This window comes from Lissotriton helveticus, chromosome 6, assembly GCF_964261635.1.
Source record: "Lissotriton helveticus chromosome 6, aLisHel1.1, whole genome shotgun sequence".
Lineage (NCBI taxonomy): Eukaryota > Metazoa > Chordata > Amphibia > Caudata > Salamandridae > Lissotriton > Lissotriton helveticus.
In genome coordinates this window covers 1,092,448,405-1,092,466,268 of record NC_136067.1, presented here as the reverse complement: position 1 = coordinate 1,092,466,268, position 17,864 = coordinate 1,092,448,405, and the positions used below count along the sequence as shown (strand labels likewise).

The 17,864-nt window shown below is 47.3% G+C and overlaps 1 protein-coding gene across 4 annotated transcripts in view; it reads right to left on the bottom strand.

The window, feature by feature from the left end:
- Positions 1 to 17,864, bottom strand: part of BIRC6 (baculoviral IAP repeat containing 6) — a 2,208,279-nt gene that overhangs the window by 1,542,229 nt on the left and 648,186 nt on the right. For 2 of the 4 annotated variants that reach the window (XM_078648748.1, XM_078648750.1), the window contains exon 23: positions 4,220 to 4,366. In XM_078648748.1, coding sequence (XP_078504874.1) covers positions 4,220 to 4,366 — 147 coding nt within the window. The remainder of the gene's footprint in view (positions 1 to 4,219; positions 4,367 to 17,864) is intronic. The other 2 variants (XM_078648749.1, XM_078648751.1) reach the window with 1 other exon arrangement.

Sequence of the window (17,864 nt, the reverse complement as noted above, 5' to 3'; positions counted from 1 at the left end):
TATATGTACCTAGGTACCTTATGTGATCTTTCAAATGATATTTCAAGATTATACGTGGTAAAAACAACAGCAAGCTCAAATCCCAACCGCTGCACACCAATGTGAGAAGTTGGCCTGATATATGATGCTCACTAGTTCTAGTGATCACCTTGTATCAGTCCAAACAACCCGTATAGTGATTGGTTGTAAGTCAACCTTATAGACCAGCTATCCTAATGGTAGCGTGGACAAAGCAGTCTTAGGCTAAACTCTTTTGGCATGTGAAGCCAGCTGTTTTACCACAATATAACCCCTTGAATACCAAGTGAAAGGATACCACACAGGTTGTTATGAAAATAAACAGTATATCTATTAATAACAACACCTCTGAACTCTTTATGAGGTCTGAGGGCTAAGCACATGACAATCTCTTACGAAAAATACGACAAGTTGCACAAAATTACAATGGTGCCCTAGGGGCACGACAAACCATATACTAAGTAAGTGGAATGTGAAAGTCAGTAAAAGGAATGGAGCTGTCCAGAGGCTGTAGGATCGATGGGACCACGCTATACTAACTTCAGGTAAGTATTAGGAGGCCCACGGAACGCGTGTGCAGAGTGTGAACTCACACGCGAGATGCGTAACAACGTCTATGGACAGTACAGTTTAAAGAAAAGGTGAGTACGGACAATCCTGACTAGGTAGGACTAAAACGACTGTGGAACTCGATACTAGGACAGTTAAACTACCCTTGAGCACCGAAATGCTCGTGTTACCTCACCCACGGGCCGCGGGTGCATAGGTGTCAAAGTGCGTCGGGTTCTCGCGTTGAAGTCAATGGAGCCTGAAAGAAAAGATGCTGCAGGCGACCAGGAGGAAGATGTCCGGTGCAATCCAAGGGTGGATTGTTGAAGAAGGAGACCTGAAAGCAGAGGGGACAATGTTCACAGTCACTAGCCAGTGACTGGAGTGGGACCAGGAAGGAACCAGATGTCGACGTCGCGATCAGGTGAAGAGTGGACGCTTGACTCTGCAGCCACGTGGACCAGGAGGTGTCTTCGACGACCAGGATGGAGGCACGAGCTGTCCCACGCAGGCTCTCGATGCCGGCGGTGTTGGATCCGGGATTGGAGGCAACAGGCCTTGGCAAAGGCAACCCACGCGGTGAGGAGGAAAAGCGTCTGGTGCGGACTAGGAGAGTCCGGGGTGCCCCTCTTTTGGAAGGGAGCAAGGGCTAATCTGGAGCAACCAGATCAGCAGTGAAAATTCAAAGAGTCGTCGTCTAGGAAGCCACTAGCCAGCCGGCAAGTGACCAGACAACGCGTCTAGCAGGAACCAAGCAGAAGAGCCCCACGCAGATCTCGTGGATGCTGGAGGGCTGATCTTCGGTGCAGGGGCTGCTCGGGGTTGGGGCTTCTCAGTCCCCAAAGCACTTGGTCGAGTTTACCTCGGGAGTCGTGCTGGAAGCGAAGTGCAGGTTTGTTCAAGATGGCCGGTCCCACGTGTCTCGTCGCACCCACGGGTCTCAGCTTTGCTGCAGATGTAGGTAGAGGTCGGAGAGGTCTGGGAATCCGGGTCTCGTCGGGCTCTGAAGTCTGGATCCTCGAGGGAAGACGACAAAGTGAAGCCGCTGGACGCTTGATGGTGCCTGCAGTTGCAGGGTGGACACTCCTTGTCCACAAGGGAGATTCTTCAGTCTTCTGTGGAGCAGAACGTCGAAGGCCAGAGTTTCTTCTTGTTGAATAGTGCAGGATAATCTAATTTGGAATGGGACCAGCTCCTACCTTTATTCTCCTAAAGGGGGCTGCACTACTGACTAGGTCCCTCCCCTGGGTGGGGCCAGGAAGGGGGGTGGTTACACCCCCTATCCTTTGTCCGGTTTCCCACCAGAGCTGGGGCTGGGATGCCCCAGCAACTGGTTTGAACCGGTGTATGCACAGGGCACCTTGTGTGCCCCAGGCATGTCTCATTCCTTTCAGGCCTCCCTACCTCAATACACAAAATCCCTTCTGGGGTGGTGCTAGCACCTCCCAAGGCAGGAAACTCTTTGTCCAAGCCATCCTCGCTGGAAGGACTCCCAGCAGCAGGAGGTCAGACTTGTGTCTGTGGTGGCAGCATCCATTTTGTGATGCTGAGGCTCGAGTTAACTTTAACCGGGGTTCACAGTTACATACATGTCGTGTCCCTCTAGAAGGGTGGAATGCTACCCCCGTCGCCAGAATTGGCGAGGGGGTAGTATTCCAAATCGTATGACGCCTTACTCGACATGTTTAATAATGTTATACCAGAGTTAGCATTTAACCGCGAGGTTGATAATGCACTTAAGAGTATATGGTATAGCGTTATCATGGAACAGCTATTAGGACTTGGTTCCGCAAGCTGCAAATGGGCTCAGCTCATGCCAGAGCACCATCTCACATAATTCCAAGCACTCTGCCTTCAGGATTGATAAGGCCTTCCATAGGAGTGACTGATAGGAATCTATGTGTCCATTTTAGGGTTAGATATAGGTATACTATATCTACAGCAAAGGGTGTTTACACCACCTTGCCCCAGCTGTCGTGCAGCCAGTTGTGTCAGATTTAGATGGCCAGCCAGGGGTGGCATAATACATGCTTCAGCCCCTGGTAGGCCCTAGGTACACCTATGCCCTGGGTACAGGGACTGATAAGGTGGCCCAGTACCAATTGGTAAATGCACCTAAAGTACATGGATGTCAATTTAGAGAGAGAACAGCTAGGCTGTGGGTCTGATTAGCAGGCCCACAGCCAGGGAAAGTCGTAAACCAGTGAAGCAAAAAGCAAAAATCTGGGGTGACCATAGGATTGCAGACCCCACTCTCCTACAAGCGCCAATGGCTGTTTTAACTTTGAACCTGGTCTGGACGTCGTAGTGCTTCAGCTCAGAAAAGCTTGTCTGAGCTGCTGCAGAGGAACCAGAAGGCATTGAGAAAGGCTGGGTCTTATGCATCTGTTTCGGAGCTGCAATCTGAGTCGGTGATGGCACCAAAGCTTTGTGTTGGCTCTGATGCAGTTGCTGCCGGGAAAGCTCTTGGTTTTATAGTGGGCTCAACCCCCTTGAGGGGCAGGGATCGACTGACTGTTTTTGGTGATAGAATACAGTACTCACAGTCCACGTCTTTGTCTTTGGGCATTAGCAGTTGATCTTAGGCATCAGAGCCCGATGAAGAACTCTGGGCTGAAGGCCGCTGGTTGATCAGCAGAGGCACCAGTTTCCCCTTTGACATCCTGCCCGAAGATGTCGGATCGTCCTCATCTTGCCAGTGCAACATCTTGCGTTGAGAGAGGAGTCGATTGCGATGATGATGGAGGATCTTCTTGGACCAAAATGCGAGGCAGGTGAGACAAGAGGTCTTGTCATGCTCCAGCGACAAGGAGGGCCACAGACTGATTGGTGATCTTGCCACAAGTGAAACTCTGGCCAGTACTGGAAAGGGGTCCTCTCCATTACAGCCAGCACATTCTTGAGGAGGGAGACCAAGGAGAAGGGCCTTATGGGGACAAGGTCCCAAACAAAGCATTGAAGATAGCACAGGCATGGAACTAACTGAACTGGGACGAAGTCGAAAAGACAACACAACTGTTTTGTTCTAACAGCAGAAGAAACATCAAAAGGCCCTGACGAAGAGTGTCATGTGACATTGACTCAGAGCTTCAGCGATACACGCCGAAACCAGACAGAGGAAAAAACAATCCAACAATGGAGCTAAAGCGCATTACCAGTCATAGGAGTCACTTGAACTTGTGACTCAAAAGCCTTCTTCAGAAAAACAAGATGTACAGGTCCAAGCCCAAACATAGATGACAGTAGTATGCAGAGCATGTGTATCTGCTGCTACCCATGCTACGATCATTGTATTCTGAGTCAAAGCTAACAGGAAAACATCGTCTGCCTGCTCATCAGAAAATTACATGCCAAACACTGGTACGTTTTGTGAAGTATCAACAAATTTGCATACTGAAAACGCATTGCAGCAGGTTCTTTTTTAACCATCTTTTCCCTTAACTGAAGAATCATTCAGTGGTGCTTTTCTGTATAGTTTCGAGATAAAGATTTGATGTAGACATAGGATGGGACGACTGTGGGACTGCTGAAATTGCAACCCAAATATCCCAACATTAGGAGGTGTAGGAGAAATAAATGTAAACTTGTACAAGCAAAGATCAGGGGAAATTACTTAATTTGTTATGAAAAGAATAATTAAAAATGTTTATACCAGTAAACGTACTTGCATCATCCCGTTCTATCCTGGTTCCATCACTGGTAGAAACACAGGTAAAGTGAAGAGGTTCTACTTCCAGAAGTCCTGTGAGAGAAGTAAAACTGCCCTCAGCAGCTGCACAAGGGCTAACCTTCCCATTACCTGCAACAAAAGGACATTTAATTACAATGTTACTTTCAGTTACACATTCCAATCAACAAACAAGTTACTTAACTTCAGTAACCATCATTCTGAAATCGTGGAATCATCACCTCTTCTGGATCACACACCTTTGAAATAGCTCCTCTGTGCCAACATATGGCACCACAATACCACAGCTCAAGTATCTGCTTGTGAAACTGCACTTGTCATGATTCTACAAAGTTGCTCAAGACGCCCAAGCAGTGCTCGAGCATTAGATTCTAGCCCTCTTTTTCAGACCTGCTAATGAAAGGCAAGACCAACGAGATTGACGGAAGCAGTGCATCAAACCTAACTTGGTACCTTACTACAAATAGTCACATGAACACTTGTCAGAATATAGAGGAGGGCCTGATTGGTGAACAATCCTCATGTAATTAGAGTATCCATCAAAAAGATAGTTAGGCAAGTTTGGTCAATTGTTGTTCTTATAGATAGGTCTGCCAGCAGATTCCTCATCTCTTGAATTAATGACCAAGCAGTGCCTCGAGGTAGGGGTCTGAGAAGGTGGTCAAACTAATAAATCCTGCAGCGCAGACTTATGCTAAATGGCAATCACCATGGATCTCAGGCAATACTACCTGGTGAAGGTGTGGACCAAAGCCCATGTTCCAGCAAGGCAGATATCCAGGACAGAGACACTAAAGAATAGTGCTAAAGAAGTCGCCTTCATCCTGGTGAACAATTTACTTAACTTCGGTAACGCATTAGCTGATAGAGACTCCATCTAACAGCCGATTTCTTACCTTTGAATTTCCCAGAGGTCATTCAGCTCTGCGTGACGTCATCAGCAGCGTCAGTTATGACGTTGCGGTGCCTATATAGACGCCACCCAGGTGCTCAGACGTCAGTACTTTATGATTTTTCAAGCCAGAAGGGCAGAGCCACAAAGTAACTGACATAGTTGTGTGCAAAACTAGGGCCCTGAACAGGGGAGCAACCCTAGCTCTACAACATTAGTCAGCACAGCAGGGAGGCATAGGTGGGGCTGTAAGGAATATGCAGCTAGATATAGTCTCTACCAGCTAATGCGTTACCAAAGGTAAGTAACTTGTTCATCTGATAGACACTTCTAGCTGTAGATTCCTTACTTTTTAATTAGATACCAGAGCCATACCATCCCGGCGACGAGTTGCGGACCAATACTTCAAACTAGGAAGTCTCTGTGGAATTGATTGTCTAGGCAGTAATGTTTGGCAAACGTGAGCAAAGATGCCCAGGTAGCTGCCTGAAAGATGTCTAGGACTGGAACACCCTGTGACAAGGCCGTAGTCGCAGCCTTTGCCCTGGTGGAATGGGCCCTTAATCCCTCAGGGGGCTGCTTCTCTGCCAGGGCATAGCACATCTTAATGCAGAAAACGACACAGCGAGAGATGGTCCTTTTCTACACTGTCCTTCCCTTCTATGCTCCGACCTATCCCACAAAGAGTTGGTCATCCACCTGGAACTCTTTTGTGCTGTCAAGGTAGGACGATAATGTTCTTTTTGGGTCAAGTCAATAGAGACGCTCCTCTTCCTTAGAGGGATGCAGGGGAGCGAAGAAGGTGGGCAGTGTGATGAATTGCCCAGATGGAATGGAGTCACAACTTTTGACAAAAGGAAGCCTGGGTGCAGAGCACCACTTTGTCTGGAAAAGACATCAGATACGGAGGCGCACAAGTTAATTCCTGTAACCCACTTACCCTCTGGGCAGATGTAATTGCCACTAAGTAGTCTGCATTGATGGTCAACAGCCGGAGGGGACAATAGTGTAAAGGCTCAAAGGGAGCACACATCAGGTAGGTAAGGACCACATTAAGGTCCCACTGTGGCGTAACACAGGGCATGAGCGGAAACAAGTGAGCCAGCCCTTTTAGAAATGTATTGACAATAGGAGACTTAAAGAGAAAGGTCTGGTCTGGCACAGCAAAAAAAGCAGACAGAGCAGAAAGGTAACCCTTGATTGTTCCCAAAGCATAGCCCTGTTGGGCAAAGGTCGGAATGAACAAAAGAACTGTAAAAAGAGAAGCAGAAAGAGGGTCAATAGACCTTTCAGTACAGTATAATACAAACTTCTGCCAACAGCAGGCGTACACCGTCTTAGTGGAGGGACCCGTGGCTGCCAAAATAACATAGCATACTTCGGGAGGAAGGTCAAATGGCATCAACAGCCGCTACTCAATCTCCAAGCATGGAGGCGAAGAGGTTCGGGTGGAGGACCCTCACCTGCTGCTGCAACAGATCCTCCCGAAGAGCTAGCCTGATTGAAGGATCGGTTCGGAGCCACAAGTACGACCTGGGTCCTGTTGTTCCTGATCATCTTCAGAACCCTGGGCAGGAATGGTATGCGCGGGAAGGCGTACAGCAGGCCTGAGCTCCATTAGCAACTACAGGCATTACCAAGCAATAACCGCCTTGGAAACTTCAGTGCGTAGTCTTACCCATACACTATTGGAGAAGTGGTTTCTCAAATTTGTTACAATCACTGGTATCCAGGACTTGTTATTTGAGTACATTTATGCCACAGGCCAGTAACCCACTCTGGAAATGTGTCCCAGATCCAGACTCCAGTACAGTTCACCATCTGCCACTTTTGTTGGCAGATTAATATCTTGGCTACAGTCTGATTTCAAAGGGCCTAATCAGGGTCCTGATGTTTACAAAGAAGTGCTCTTATTACTTAAAAAAAAAATGCCCTGCCCAAGCCATTTAAGCGAGCTGGGTTGTGAAAGTTCGTAGCTCCTAAAAATAGGGTTGTGGTTCTGAAACGTTTAGGAAGCACTGGTGCAAGGCATTCCATAAAGTTAAGGCTGATAGGGATGTTGAACAGGGAAAAGTGTTTTCAGTTCTGCAAATATATAGCATTGGTAACTAGATGTAGATGTATGGAGGTGTAGGCTAGCCCTGATTATTGGAAATGTAGAGGTAGAATACAATGTCTTGAAAGGCTGGTTTAAGGGACTATGCAATTTCAGACAGAATAGTAGGCAAATGTTTTTCAGCCAGCAGCATAGCAGGCCCCCATAGTGGGTTTGCAGGCTTACTTGAAGATGTACATACTTTCTAGAGGTAGTTTAAGGGAACCAAATTATGTGACCTCTGGAGTCAGATTGTAAGGTTGAATTGACGGAAACCTTTTGACTAGCACATTACCCTGAAAGCAGACCGGAGTGCAAACCGCCTGGCTGACCTTACTGCATATCGCCAGGTGTTCGAGGACTTCTGCCATAGCCGAACCGCCACAGGAGCAGCCCCGCCTCCCGCCGCACGCCTCCCGCTGGCCCAGGGAGACTGCCGCTGAGCGGAGAGCGGGGTCTGGGGAACTTCATCCCCCAACAGGCACTGCGCCAAGCACCATCAGGAAGCGCCAGGAGGCGCATAAAAGTAGCGCACAGCCTGCAGAGCGGGGGAAACCTTTTGACTAGCACATTACCCTGAAAGCAGACCGGAGTGCAAACCGCCTGGCTGACCTTACTGCATATCGCCAGGTGTTCGAGGACTTCTGCCATAGCCGAACCGCCACAGGAGCAGCCCCGCCTCCCGCCTCCCGTTGGCCCAGGGAGACTGCCGCTGAGCGGAGAGCGGGGTCTGGGGAACTACATCCCCCAACAGGCACTGCGCCAAGCACCATCAGGAAGCGCCAGGAGGCGCATAAAAGTAGCGCACAGCCTGCAGAGCGGGGGAAACCTTTTGACTAGCACATTACCCTGAAAGCAGACCGGAGTGCAAACCGCCTGGCTGACCTTACTGCATATCGCCAGGTGTTCGAGGACTTCTGCCATAGCCGAACCGCCACAGGAGCAGCCCCGCCTCCCGCCTCCCGTTGGCCCAGGGAGACTGCCGCTGAGCGGAGAGCGGGGTCTGGGGAACTACATCCCCCAACAGGCACTGCGCCAAGCACCATCAGGAAGCGCCAGGAGGCGCATAAAAGTAGCGCACAGCCTGCAGAGCGGGGGAAACCTTTTGACTAGCACATTACCCTGAAAGCAGACCGGAGTGCAAACCGCCTGGCTGACCTTACTGCATATCGCCAGGTGTTCGAGGACTTCTGCCATAGCTGAACCGCCACAAGACCAGCCCCGCCTCCCGCCGCACGCCTCCCGCTGGCCCAGGGAGACTGCCGCTGAGCGGAGAGCGGGGTCTGGGGAACTACATCCCCCAACAGGCACTGCGCCAAGCACCATCAGGAAGCGCCAGGAGGCGCATAAAAGTAGCGCACAGCCTGCAGAGCGGGGGAAACCTTTTGACTAGCACATTACCCTGAAAGCAGACCGCAGTGCAAACCGCCTGGCTGACCTTACTGCATATCACCAGGTGTTCGAGGACTTCTGCCATAGCCGAACCGCCACAGGAGCAGCCCCGCCTCCCGCCGCACGCCTCCCGCTGGCCCAGGGAGACTGCCGCTGAGCGGAGAGCGGGGTCTGGGGAACTACATCCCCCAACAGGCACTGCGCCAAGCACCAACAGGAAGCGCCAGGAGGCGCATAAAAGTAGCACACAGCCTCCCTCGCGGGACGAGACTGTTCCAGGCTGGGCTGGGCTAGCCCCCTTGGATCCCACTTACCAGACGTGGACCCCATTTCCCAAGGGTATTGACTTTTTGACATTCGTGTGCTTTGTGTCCTTTGGAACTAGACCTCGAACATTCACAACAATGACCAGGGGTTCCAGAAGTAAGACCGCACTTAGAACTGCCTTGTTTACAGGTCCTATTGACCAGTTTATCTCAAAAACTAATGAGGCAATTAATGAAAACATTTCCCTTTTAGAACGCAGGGTGTCTCAGGACCTTGCGATTGCCCGGAGATCCTCAATGGGCCTCATAGCAGCGGCTTTAACCCCGCTTCCATCAGCTTCTCCTATCCCAATTCTAATACAGTCTGGTGCAACTGCCCAAGTTCATTCAATCCCAAATGCTGTTGACCTATCAGCCACCAACCTGTCGTCGGAATTAGACTCAACAGGGAACCTTGAGATTACCCCGGACCTTGGGCAGATTTTGTCTGAAGATCCTGAACAAGTATCCAGGCTCAAGGGAGTTAGAGAAGGTGCTGTTCCTAAGCAACCAGAACTCCAAAAAAAGGGGAATAACACCAAACACCATCATAAAGCCAATAAAAAGAAAGGGTCTATCGTACCACCATCCAAGAATGCCCCCCCTAGCAGTAATTCTGCACCACTTGGCTCATCTAACCTACAATGCCCCACATCGGACAATGATCAAGAGGGTGGCCTCAGTCTGATTGGCTGTGATACTCCGCAGCTTTTCGCTAGATTCAGGGACTTATTAAAATACCATCTCCAACCTCTGGAACGGAGTATCATGGCAATTGAAAAGCAACTTGCCATACTCCTCGTTAAATTGCCCAACCAGACCAGGGCGGGAATTGTTAAATCTGGGGGGGCCTCGACAGTGGTCAATTCTGGGGTTATACCAGCTAACTCAGATAGACCGCCCATTATGACCAAAACCCAGTCTAAAACAAAAGAGCCATCAACCCCCATACCACCAGCTTCAAAAAAATTTGCAAAATCTAAGTCAACAGCTAAAACCCCTTCTCAGTCACCTTCATCTAGTCAGCAAAATTCTTCCCTCCCCCCCCCCCCTGTAGCCCCACTAATAGCTGCCAATCATACCGCGGCCAAGGTGTCCTCGCAGCCATCTCAAACCAAACCCCCGGTGCCCCCAAAATCACATCCCCCAGAGGGTAAGAGGGGGTTTGACCCAAACGCCCAGTTCATCTGTCACCTGAGGTATCCCCATTTACTGTGATCCTAACGGGAGTACCCGAACTAACAGCAGGATCAGATGAACAACCCTGGTCCCTTCTGAATAAAATCCTTCAATGGCTTAGTATCAATAGGCCATTACAGCCCCCAAACACCAGTAGAATATCATCTGTACGTACAGTACCATGGGTGGGGGTGAGCCCGAAGAGTATTCAGGGGGACTGCGTCATTGTTACTTGCGATGATGCGTCCACCGTGAATCATATTTGCTCGTGGCCAGATCTGGAGAAGAAAGGGGGAGTCGACGCCCATCGACTCTCCTTTTTCTACCCCCCCCCCGTATATAACTATCATCACCCAATACCACCACCAAACTGGGTTTTACCTCCAGAACAATCCTGGAATTATGGAGGTCCATGGCTGACCCAAAAGAGCAGGAGCAGGGAATGGGTACCTCGGCCCTGGTATTCCAACAAAGGCCATTTTATGGGCGACGGGTGGCGAGGTATTCACACTAACAATAGATTTGATTGTCTTGAGATGGTTGACTGACTTCATGCTTCACCATCATCAAGCCAGTCCGACATTAGGCAGTTAGGGTCGGACGTACGCATGCAACATGTCCACGCTAGCGACCGAGCAGTCTCTATCACGGATTGCGTACCCCCCAGTGGACATGCGGCCATACGGGAGGTTTTTGTTCAGGAAGGCAGTCCCATACAACCTCTCCCTCTCAAACCCTACCCCTGTAATAATCAAACTTCCACCTGTAGGCCTGTAGTTATGTATCCTCGGAGAGGTGCTTCATGTATTAGTAATGAAGCGTGTGTGGTTCTCTGTGCCCCCACGATTGCCCCATGCGAGAGTGCTAAGGAGGATAACTCGATCATAGCCCGCGACTCCTAGCCGGAGCAGGTTATCTATGGTCCAACCGAGTTTGCAGGCCTTACCCTCATTTCCTGGAATATTGCCGGAATTGCAGGGAAACTAGACACCCCCTTCTGGCCTAAGTATATAGGGGAAGGATTTGATATAATCCTCCTTCAAGAAACCTGGTGCCAAGAGCAAATAAATATAGAAGGTTATTCATCCTATTGCCTCAACGCTACTAAATCCAGTTCAGGAAGGGCTAAGGGGGGCCTTCTGCTACTTCTGTCCAATAAATTGTGTAACTGTAAAGTCAGAAGCAGCTCGATTGTGGGAACCCACAGCCAGGTAGTGAGGGTTGAATGTAGCATGGGAAATGATTTGGTCCTTGTTAATTTTTATAATAACATCTTTGATGCCTCCAGAGGGAATATTCTATTCCCTTTGGAAAAGGAAATCGTAAGGGTTCTGGGCATCTCAAACAGAAGGGCTGATATTCTATGGGCAGGGGACTTTAATCTGCAGCCATGTCAACTATCAATAGGGAATCCCTGTGGCTTTGGAACGGGGACGGTTAATCATGGGGGGGTGTGGGTGAGAGCGAGGATTCCCTTCATTTCCCACATTGCCACTATGGTTCAATTTTAAACAAACTGTTAATCAAACTAGACCTATACCTGTTAAATTGTAATAAAAACAGTTTGAATGCCATTTGCCCCACTTTTACAGGGAGGGACGCAGGGACATTTATAGACCATATTCTGTTCTCCAGCACAGGACACTTTATAAACCTGTGTATCAGGGAGGAAACTCTAAGTGATCACAACAGCATCTGCGTCACCCTACCGGGACGGGGTGCAAAACTAGTGACTGGAGAAACCTGTTCCACCGATATCGTTCCGATCAGACCAAATGGTCTGAGGATTAAATGGTCTGGAACCAGCTCCATGGCCAAACAGAGGGAGGTTATAGTTAGTTGTAAAATCGAAATCAGCTATTGTTTAAAAAATGCCATTAACCCCGATTTCCTGTTGTCACAATTTATCAAGATCAAAACCATCATTGAAGGTATTTTTACTAAGAAATCCCCATCCAACAGAGTTATAAAACGGGGATGGTTTGATAAACCCTGTACAGCAGCTCTACGGGAACTGAAGAAAGCTTTAGGTATCAAACCCCGAGACAGCAATGGAATAAAACAATTAAGGGTTAACTATAAAATGGCTGTTTCCAACAGGAAAAAGGTTTTACAAAGTGAAGCTTGGGATAAGCTGAAAGAAGCAGCTGAGACCAAAAATTGTAAACTTTATTGGGAAATAATTAACAGCCCTTTTCTAAACACTGATGGTATCCCGGAAATAACATCATACGTTGCATGCAACGAGTGGATTACCCACTTTACTAATATCTTTAACCCGGAAGGGAAACCCCTAACCGTATCAGTGACCGAGTCCTCCTCTTGGATACCTCTACCTCTGGGAGTAACCTTGGAGGAGGGTCACGAAGGGCTTTCCAACAGCAAGGGGGGGGAAGGCCCCGGGCCCCGATGGGGTCCCCATTGATTTACTAAAAGCAGAACCAAACTTGTGGGCTCCTATTCTGGTGAGGACCTTTAACTGCGCAGCAGAAGGTAACATTCCTCCCTCCTGGGGTCAATCAGTTATTATTCCCCTATTCAAAAAAGGCAGTAAATCTGAGGCTTCCAATTATCGTCCGATCTCTTTGTTGGACGCCTCAGTAAAGGTCATGAGTAGAATTTTGCTCAAAAGACTAGAAACTTGGGCTACAGTCATGAACATTTTAACAAAAGTGCAATATGGCTTTAGGAAAGGTAGGGGCACTTTGGAGCAATGTGTAAATTTGGACCTCATTATCAATAAATATACTGTAGTCAAAAAGGGCAATCTTTTTTTATGTTTCGCTGACCTGAGCAGCGCGTTTGATTTAGTTGATCACGCTATTCTTTGGCAGGTTTTGCTGGAGTCAGGGGCACCGAAGGAAATTGTCCACTTTCTGGCCAGGCTTTACGAGAAACTATCCTGTAAGGTCCGTTATGGTACCCTAGGCGAATGTACGACGTTTCTCAAAGTTTCACGGGGTATTCGCCAGGGATGCGTACTGGCCCCTCTTTTATTTTCCCTTTTTATTAATTATATTGATCGCATCTTGACCGATACCCCAGCAGATGCTCCCCTGATTGGAGGCAAACCTGTCCCAATCTTACTATATGCGGACAACGCTGTTCTTTTATCCCGCACTCAGATTGGGTTACAGCGACTCATTGACAGATTCATGCTGTTTATTCAAAACAGGAGGCTCCGCATGAACAAAACTAAGACTTATGTAATGTTGTGCGGGCAGTCTGCAAATAAACTGAAGTACAGCTTTTTCTTGGATAGCGACAACATGACACACGTTAAATCATTTTGTTATTTGGGAATCACGCCAACGACGGGTCTTGGGTACCCGAGTTTGATAACATCAGGTTGAAAATGATGCGGTCTACCAGTAGTATATTCCGATTTGCATCCAAGCTCGGAACGAGAAGCATCTTAGATATGATTAACATATATAATATACGTTGTGTTTCTTCTGCACTGTATGGGGCGGGTGTGTGGGGTCAAATTGAGGGCTCTTCGCTCCAAAAAGATGAAAACAAGTTTTTAAAAAGACTAATGTGTCCCCCCCCCCTCTGCCTCTGTCCAATTAATTCATGACAGGTAGGGATCGAGTTTATTTCTGACTTAGCAGCCGTTCGGCCACTCTTATTGTGGCGTTCTATTTGGGCTAAGCCAGAGACTCGATTCACTCAAGAAATTATTCTTGATTGTATAGGATTGGACTACTCATCACGCATCCAGTGGTTGAAATACATTCATTCCTGGTACAAAACTTTATTTGAAATTGATGTTCTCCTCGACCCCGAATTGGCGGTTGCAATCCCCAAAAAAGAAATCAAACAAACATTTTTAAATTTTAAAAAGAAAGGGCGAGATAAGGTGTATGGCAAGTTAGCCACCGTGAAGTTCTATAAGGAACTAAACTTAACTCCGGGGTTTCAAGCCTACCTTTCGATTGTTTCTCGTCCCTCCCATCAATTTGTACTAACCCGAGTCAGGTTGGGTATTGTACATCACCTTGTTGCATTCCAGGACCAGAAAACAAGATCCGAGACTCCCTGCCCGTGTGACAATACCTCACGCCAGAGCTGCTGTCATTTTTTACTTTTCTGTAAATTTTATCACTTTTTAAGGGTAAGGTATCTAAAACCTATCCTTTTAAATTACAACATTCGATCTTCAAAGAGCGCTCTAGAGTTACTATCTTCCCTAGAGAACGTGGATATCTGTTTCTTTGTTGCCACTTTTATATTAAAATGTACAGCTGCCAGGAAGAGCATAGTGCTGCTATAACTTTATATATTCCTGTCTGTACATATATGTCTCTTTTAACAGTATATCGTATTTTAATCATGCATTATGCCCACCGTTTGTAAATGTATGGTCTTTTACATTTTTGTTTACATATGAATTAACCTCCCCGTGTTTGCCCGAGTCATATTGGAACCTTTGCTTCATAATGTACAGCTGCCAAGAAAAGCAATTTGTGTGATAATTATATTTATTCCTGTCTGTACATGCATGACCCTTTTTTAGCTAAATTATATCTTTAACTATGTATTGTTGCCCAGCGTACGCCAGTGTATGTTCTCTTCTTTTTAATGAATTATTCTCGAGTTCACTTGAGTCACTTTGTTTTTAGAATAATTACGTATGCAATGAATTGTTTTTATATATTTTATGCTTGTATGATTTGTATTTCTCAAATCGAATAAAAGCTTATGACTTGACTTGACTGGGGTCTGGATGTCTGACTCTGACTTAGTTCTGTGTGAAAAGTTGCGGTTTGTTTGGGAGCTTTCCGTGAGGAGTGATGGACATTTCTAAGAGGGTTGAAAACCATGGGAGCCACCAGGATGAGAGTGAGGGATGCTTGCCCGAGCTTATCACTACCTACGGAAGAAGTAGGAGAGGAGAAAAACCACAGGCAAAAATCCCTGACTAGTTCATCCATAGGTAATCACCCATAGCATAAACCCATAAGTTTAGAAACCTAGGGGAGACGTTTTGGTATTTGTGTTTACACAAGTGGCGAAGGGGTCTATTTATTGGACCCTATGAACACTGAAAGTACAGGAGTAGGATTTGTGGGTTGAGTTCCTACCCATGGACTTGTTGCAGCGTCCTACTAAGCAGGTGTGCTAAATTGTAGTCCAGCCCTGGGAAGTACTCTGCTAGGAGGTGTATCCCAGTGTGAATCACCCAGTACTGAAAGTTGAAGGGAGCATGTGCGTGTTGCTTGAGGTAATACATAGCGACCACATAAAAGAGGTAGTATCTGCTGAAATGCAAACACTTTTTGATCAATTGGGTACTCCTTGGTAGGGACTGAATTTAGTATTGACCCTAGAAAGGGCTGGACCTGACGAGACTGGAGATGGGATTTAGCAGGATGGGCTGTAAATCCCAATCTGTGGAGCAGAGAAACAGCAGCCTCAGTGTGGGCCAGGTATTTCTGCCTGCTAGCACTCTTGATCATCCAATCATCTAGGTAAGGGAACACATGCGTAACCCTTCTGAGGTGGGCAGTTACCACTGCTAGACACTTGGTGAAGACCAAGTGGTAGTGTTGGTCACTTATCATGAAGAGGTGGTAGCACCTGTGAATGGTTACACAAAAGTAGACGTCATTCAGATCTAGTCTGGTCATGAAGTTGTCTTGCTGCTGCAAGGGGATAACATCCTGCACAGTGTTCACATGGAAATGTTCTGAGAGCATGCATTTGTGGAGAGGCTTGAGGGAGCCATTCTCATTGGGAATGAGGAAGTAAAGGGAGTAGATGCCGCGGCCCAATGTTTCAGGGGCATTGGCTCTTTGTTTCTTTTGAGGAGGAGCGCCTCAATCTTCTCTTGTAACAGATAAAGAGGTTCGGGATTAAGGGTGTGTGGGCGAGTTGGTACGTTTGATGGAGTTCTAAGCAATAACCGTCCTCAATATTTGAAAGAACCTAGCAGTCGGTGGTGATGGTCTTCCACAAAAGAAGAAAACCCTAAAGACTCCCCAAGTGGGTGCTGTATGATCATGGAGGATATGGGATCAAGTCAGTGTTCGGAGGCAGAGGCTCCCTTACCAGGTGTGCCTTTGCCTGTGCATTTGTTGGAGTTGTTACCCCAGAAGATGCCTTGTATGTGCCCCCTACTCGAATGTTGATTGGTAAGCCTGCTGCTGCCTTTGGTACAAGTGAAACTGGGGTAGCTGTTCTTGGATCAACATTTGTATTGTGGCTTCAGAAAGGAACCCCTAGAGGCAGAGGTCTGAAGGGGGCCCATAGCCCTGGGCTTGTCATGTCCTCCTTTGATTTTCACAAGCAGATTATCACCTGTGCACTGAAGAAGTATTATCGTCAAATTGCAGGTTGATAAGATGCTGTTGAACTTCCCATTTCAAGCCAGATATGTGGTGTCAAGTGTTCCACCGGAGTATAGAGAAGGTGTTTTACTCCTCTGGCTGTGGTAACAGCTGCTTCATGGGCACAACATTTGGTGGAGTTAAAGATGGGTTTGCCCTTGGAAATCCTCTCTTCCTCCCATAGGGCACGCGCTAAGGTAAAGAAGATCTTGATACAAAAGACATTCCTTTGAAGTCACTCTGGGGGCCCTGGGTTCAAGATGCAGGTCCAGTCCTTCACTCAGGCAGCAGGGCAACAGAGTAGCAGTTGTTCTTACAGAGCAGCACAGCAGTCCTTCGTAGTCTTCCACAGGTCCAGAGGTAGGAGTTGGGTCAGAGGGTCTAATATTTATCAACCATCGAGGGGGAATGAATCCAGAATAATACCTCTCCTGATCTAGGAATTCTTTTATATTTTTTAAATAACTCACCCACTAGGAAACTCTAGTGACATGCGTCATTGTTGAATCCTCACTCAGAGCACCTAGTGTGTCTGACTGGGCTCAACCTCCTGGGGGAGGGGGTTCTTTTAATAAGATTTTCAGTGAGATATGAGGAAAGTTTAAAATTACCTCAAGTCTCCAGGTATAACTTGTAAATTATATTTATGGTTACTTTGGTACGGTTAAAAACAGGAGGGATTTCAAATAGGCATAAATTACTGGTCCCCTACATTACCTACATAACAGTTCTACATGTTTCAACCACTTGAGCCCAGGCTGGGGCTGGTGGCTTTCGTCAAAACCTCAATAGAGATCCCTGGGAAAAGTGTAGGAAAACTATCACACAGGTTATACCTTACGACCTCGCAATTCGCGATGTACGTGTTTTGTTAAGGTATGAGTGGTGAAATAAAGATTAATTCATGCATTTCACAAACTTACGTGCATCTTGAGTTCAATTTGCCCAGTACTTGCAAGTCCAAAAGAAGCATCCCACAACAGAATAAAGGAAAGGGTAATGATTATTGTTTCTAAGTGCATTGATCTAGAAACCGGATGCCATCTTACCCCTCATGAGCACTACAGGAATTACATCCTTATGGTGTGAATTACAAAGCAGCAGATAAATTGTTTAGCATGCTTAAAAACAAATGTCTCAGTGTGAGCTGTCAGAGCTATGCTATCTATCTTGCTTGGAAGGTATGAATATCATGTACATTCTAACATAGTAACATTGGTTCGGAAGTGTGAAGAAAGTACCTCACAGGGGGGCTCTTAAAGGCTGCATAGGGTGTATTGGAGGACAGACTGAGTGGGTATACAATGCACCAAAGGTCATCGGGGTTTGAGGTATGACTGAGCCCCACACCTCCCAGCACTCACCTCGTTGGGGACTCCCTGCTTCCCACTGCTACTACAGGCATAATCCACTC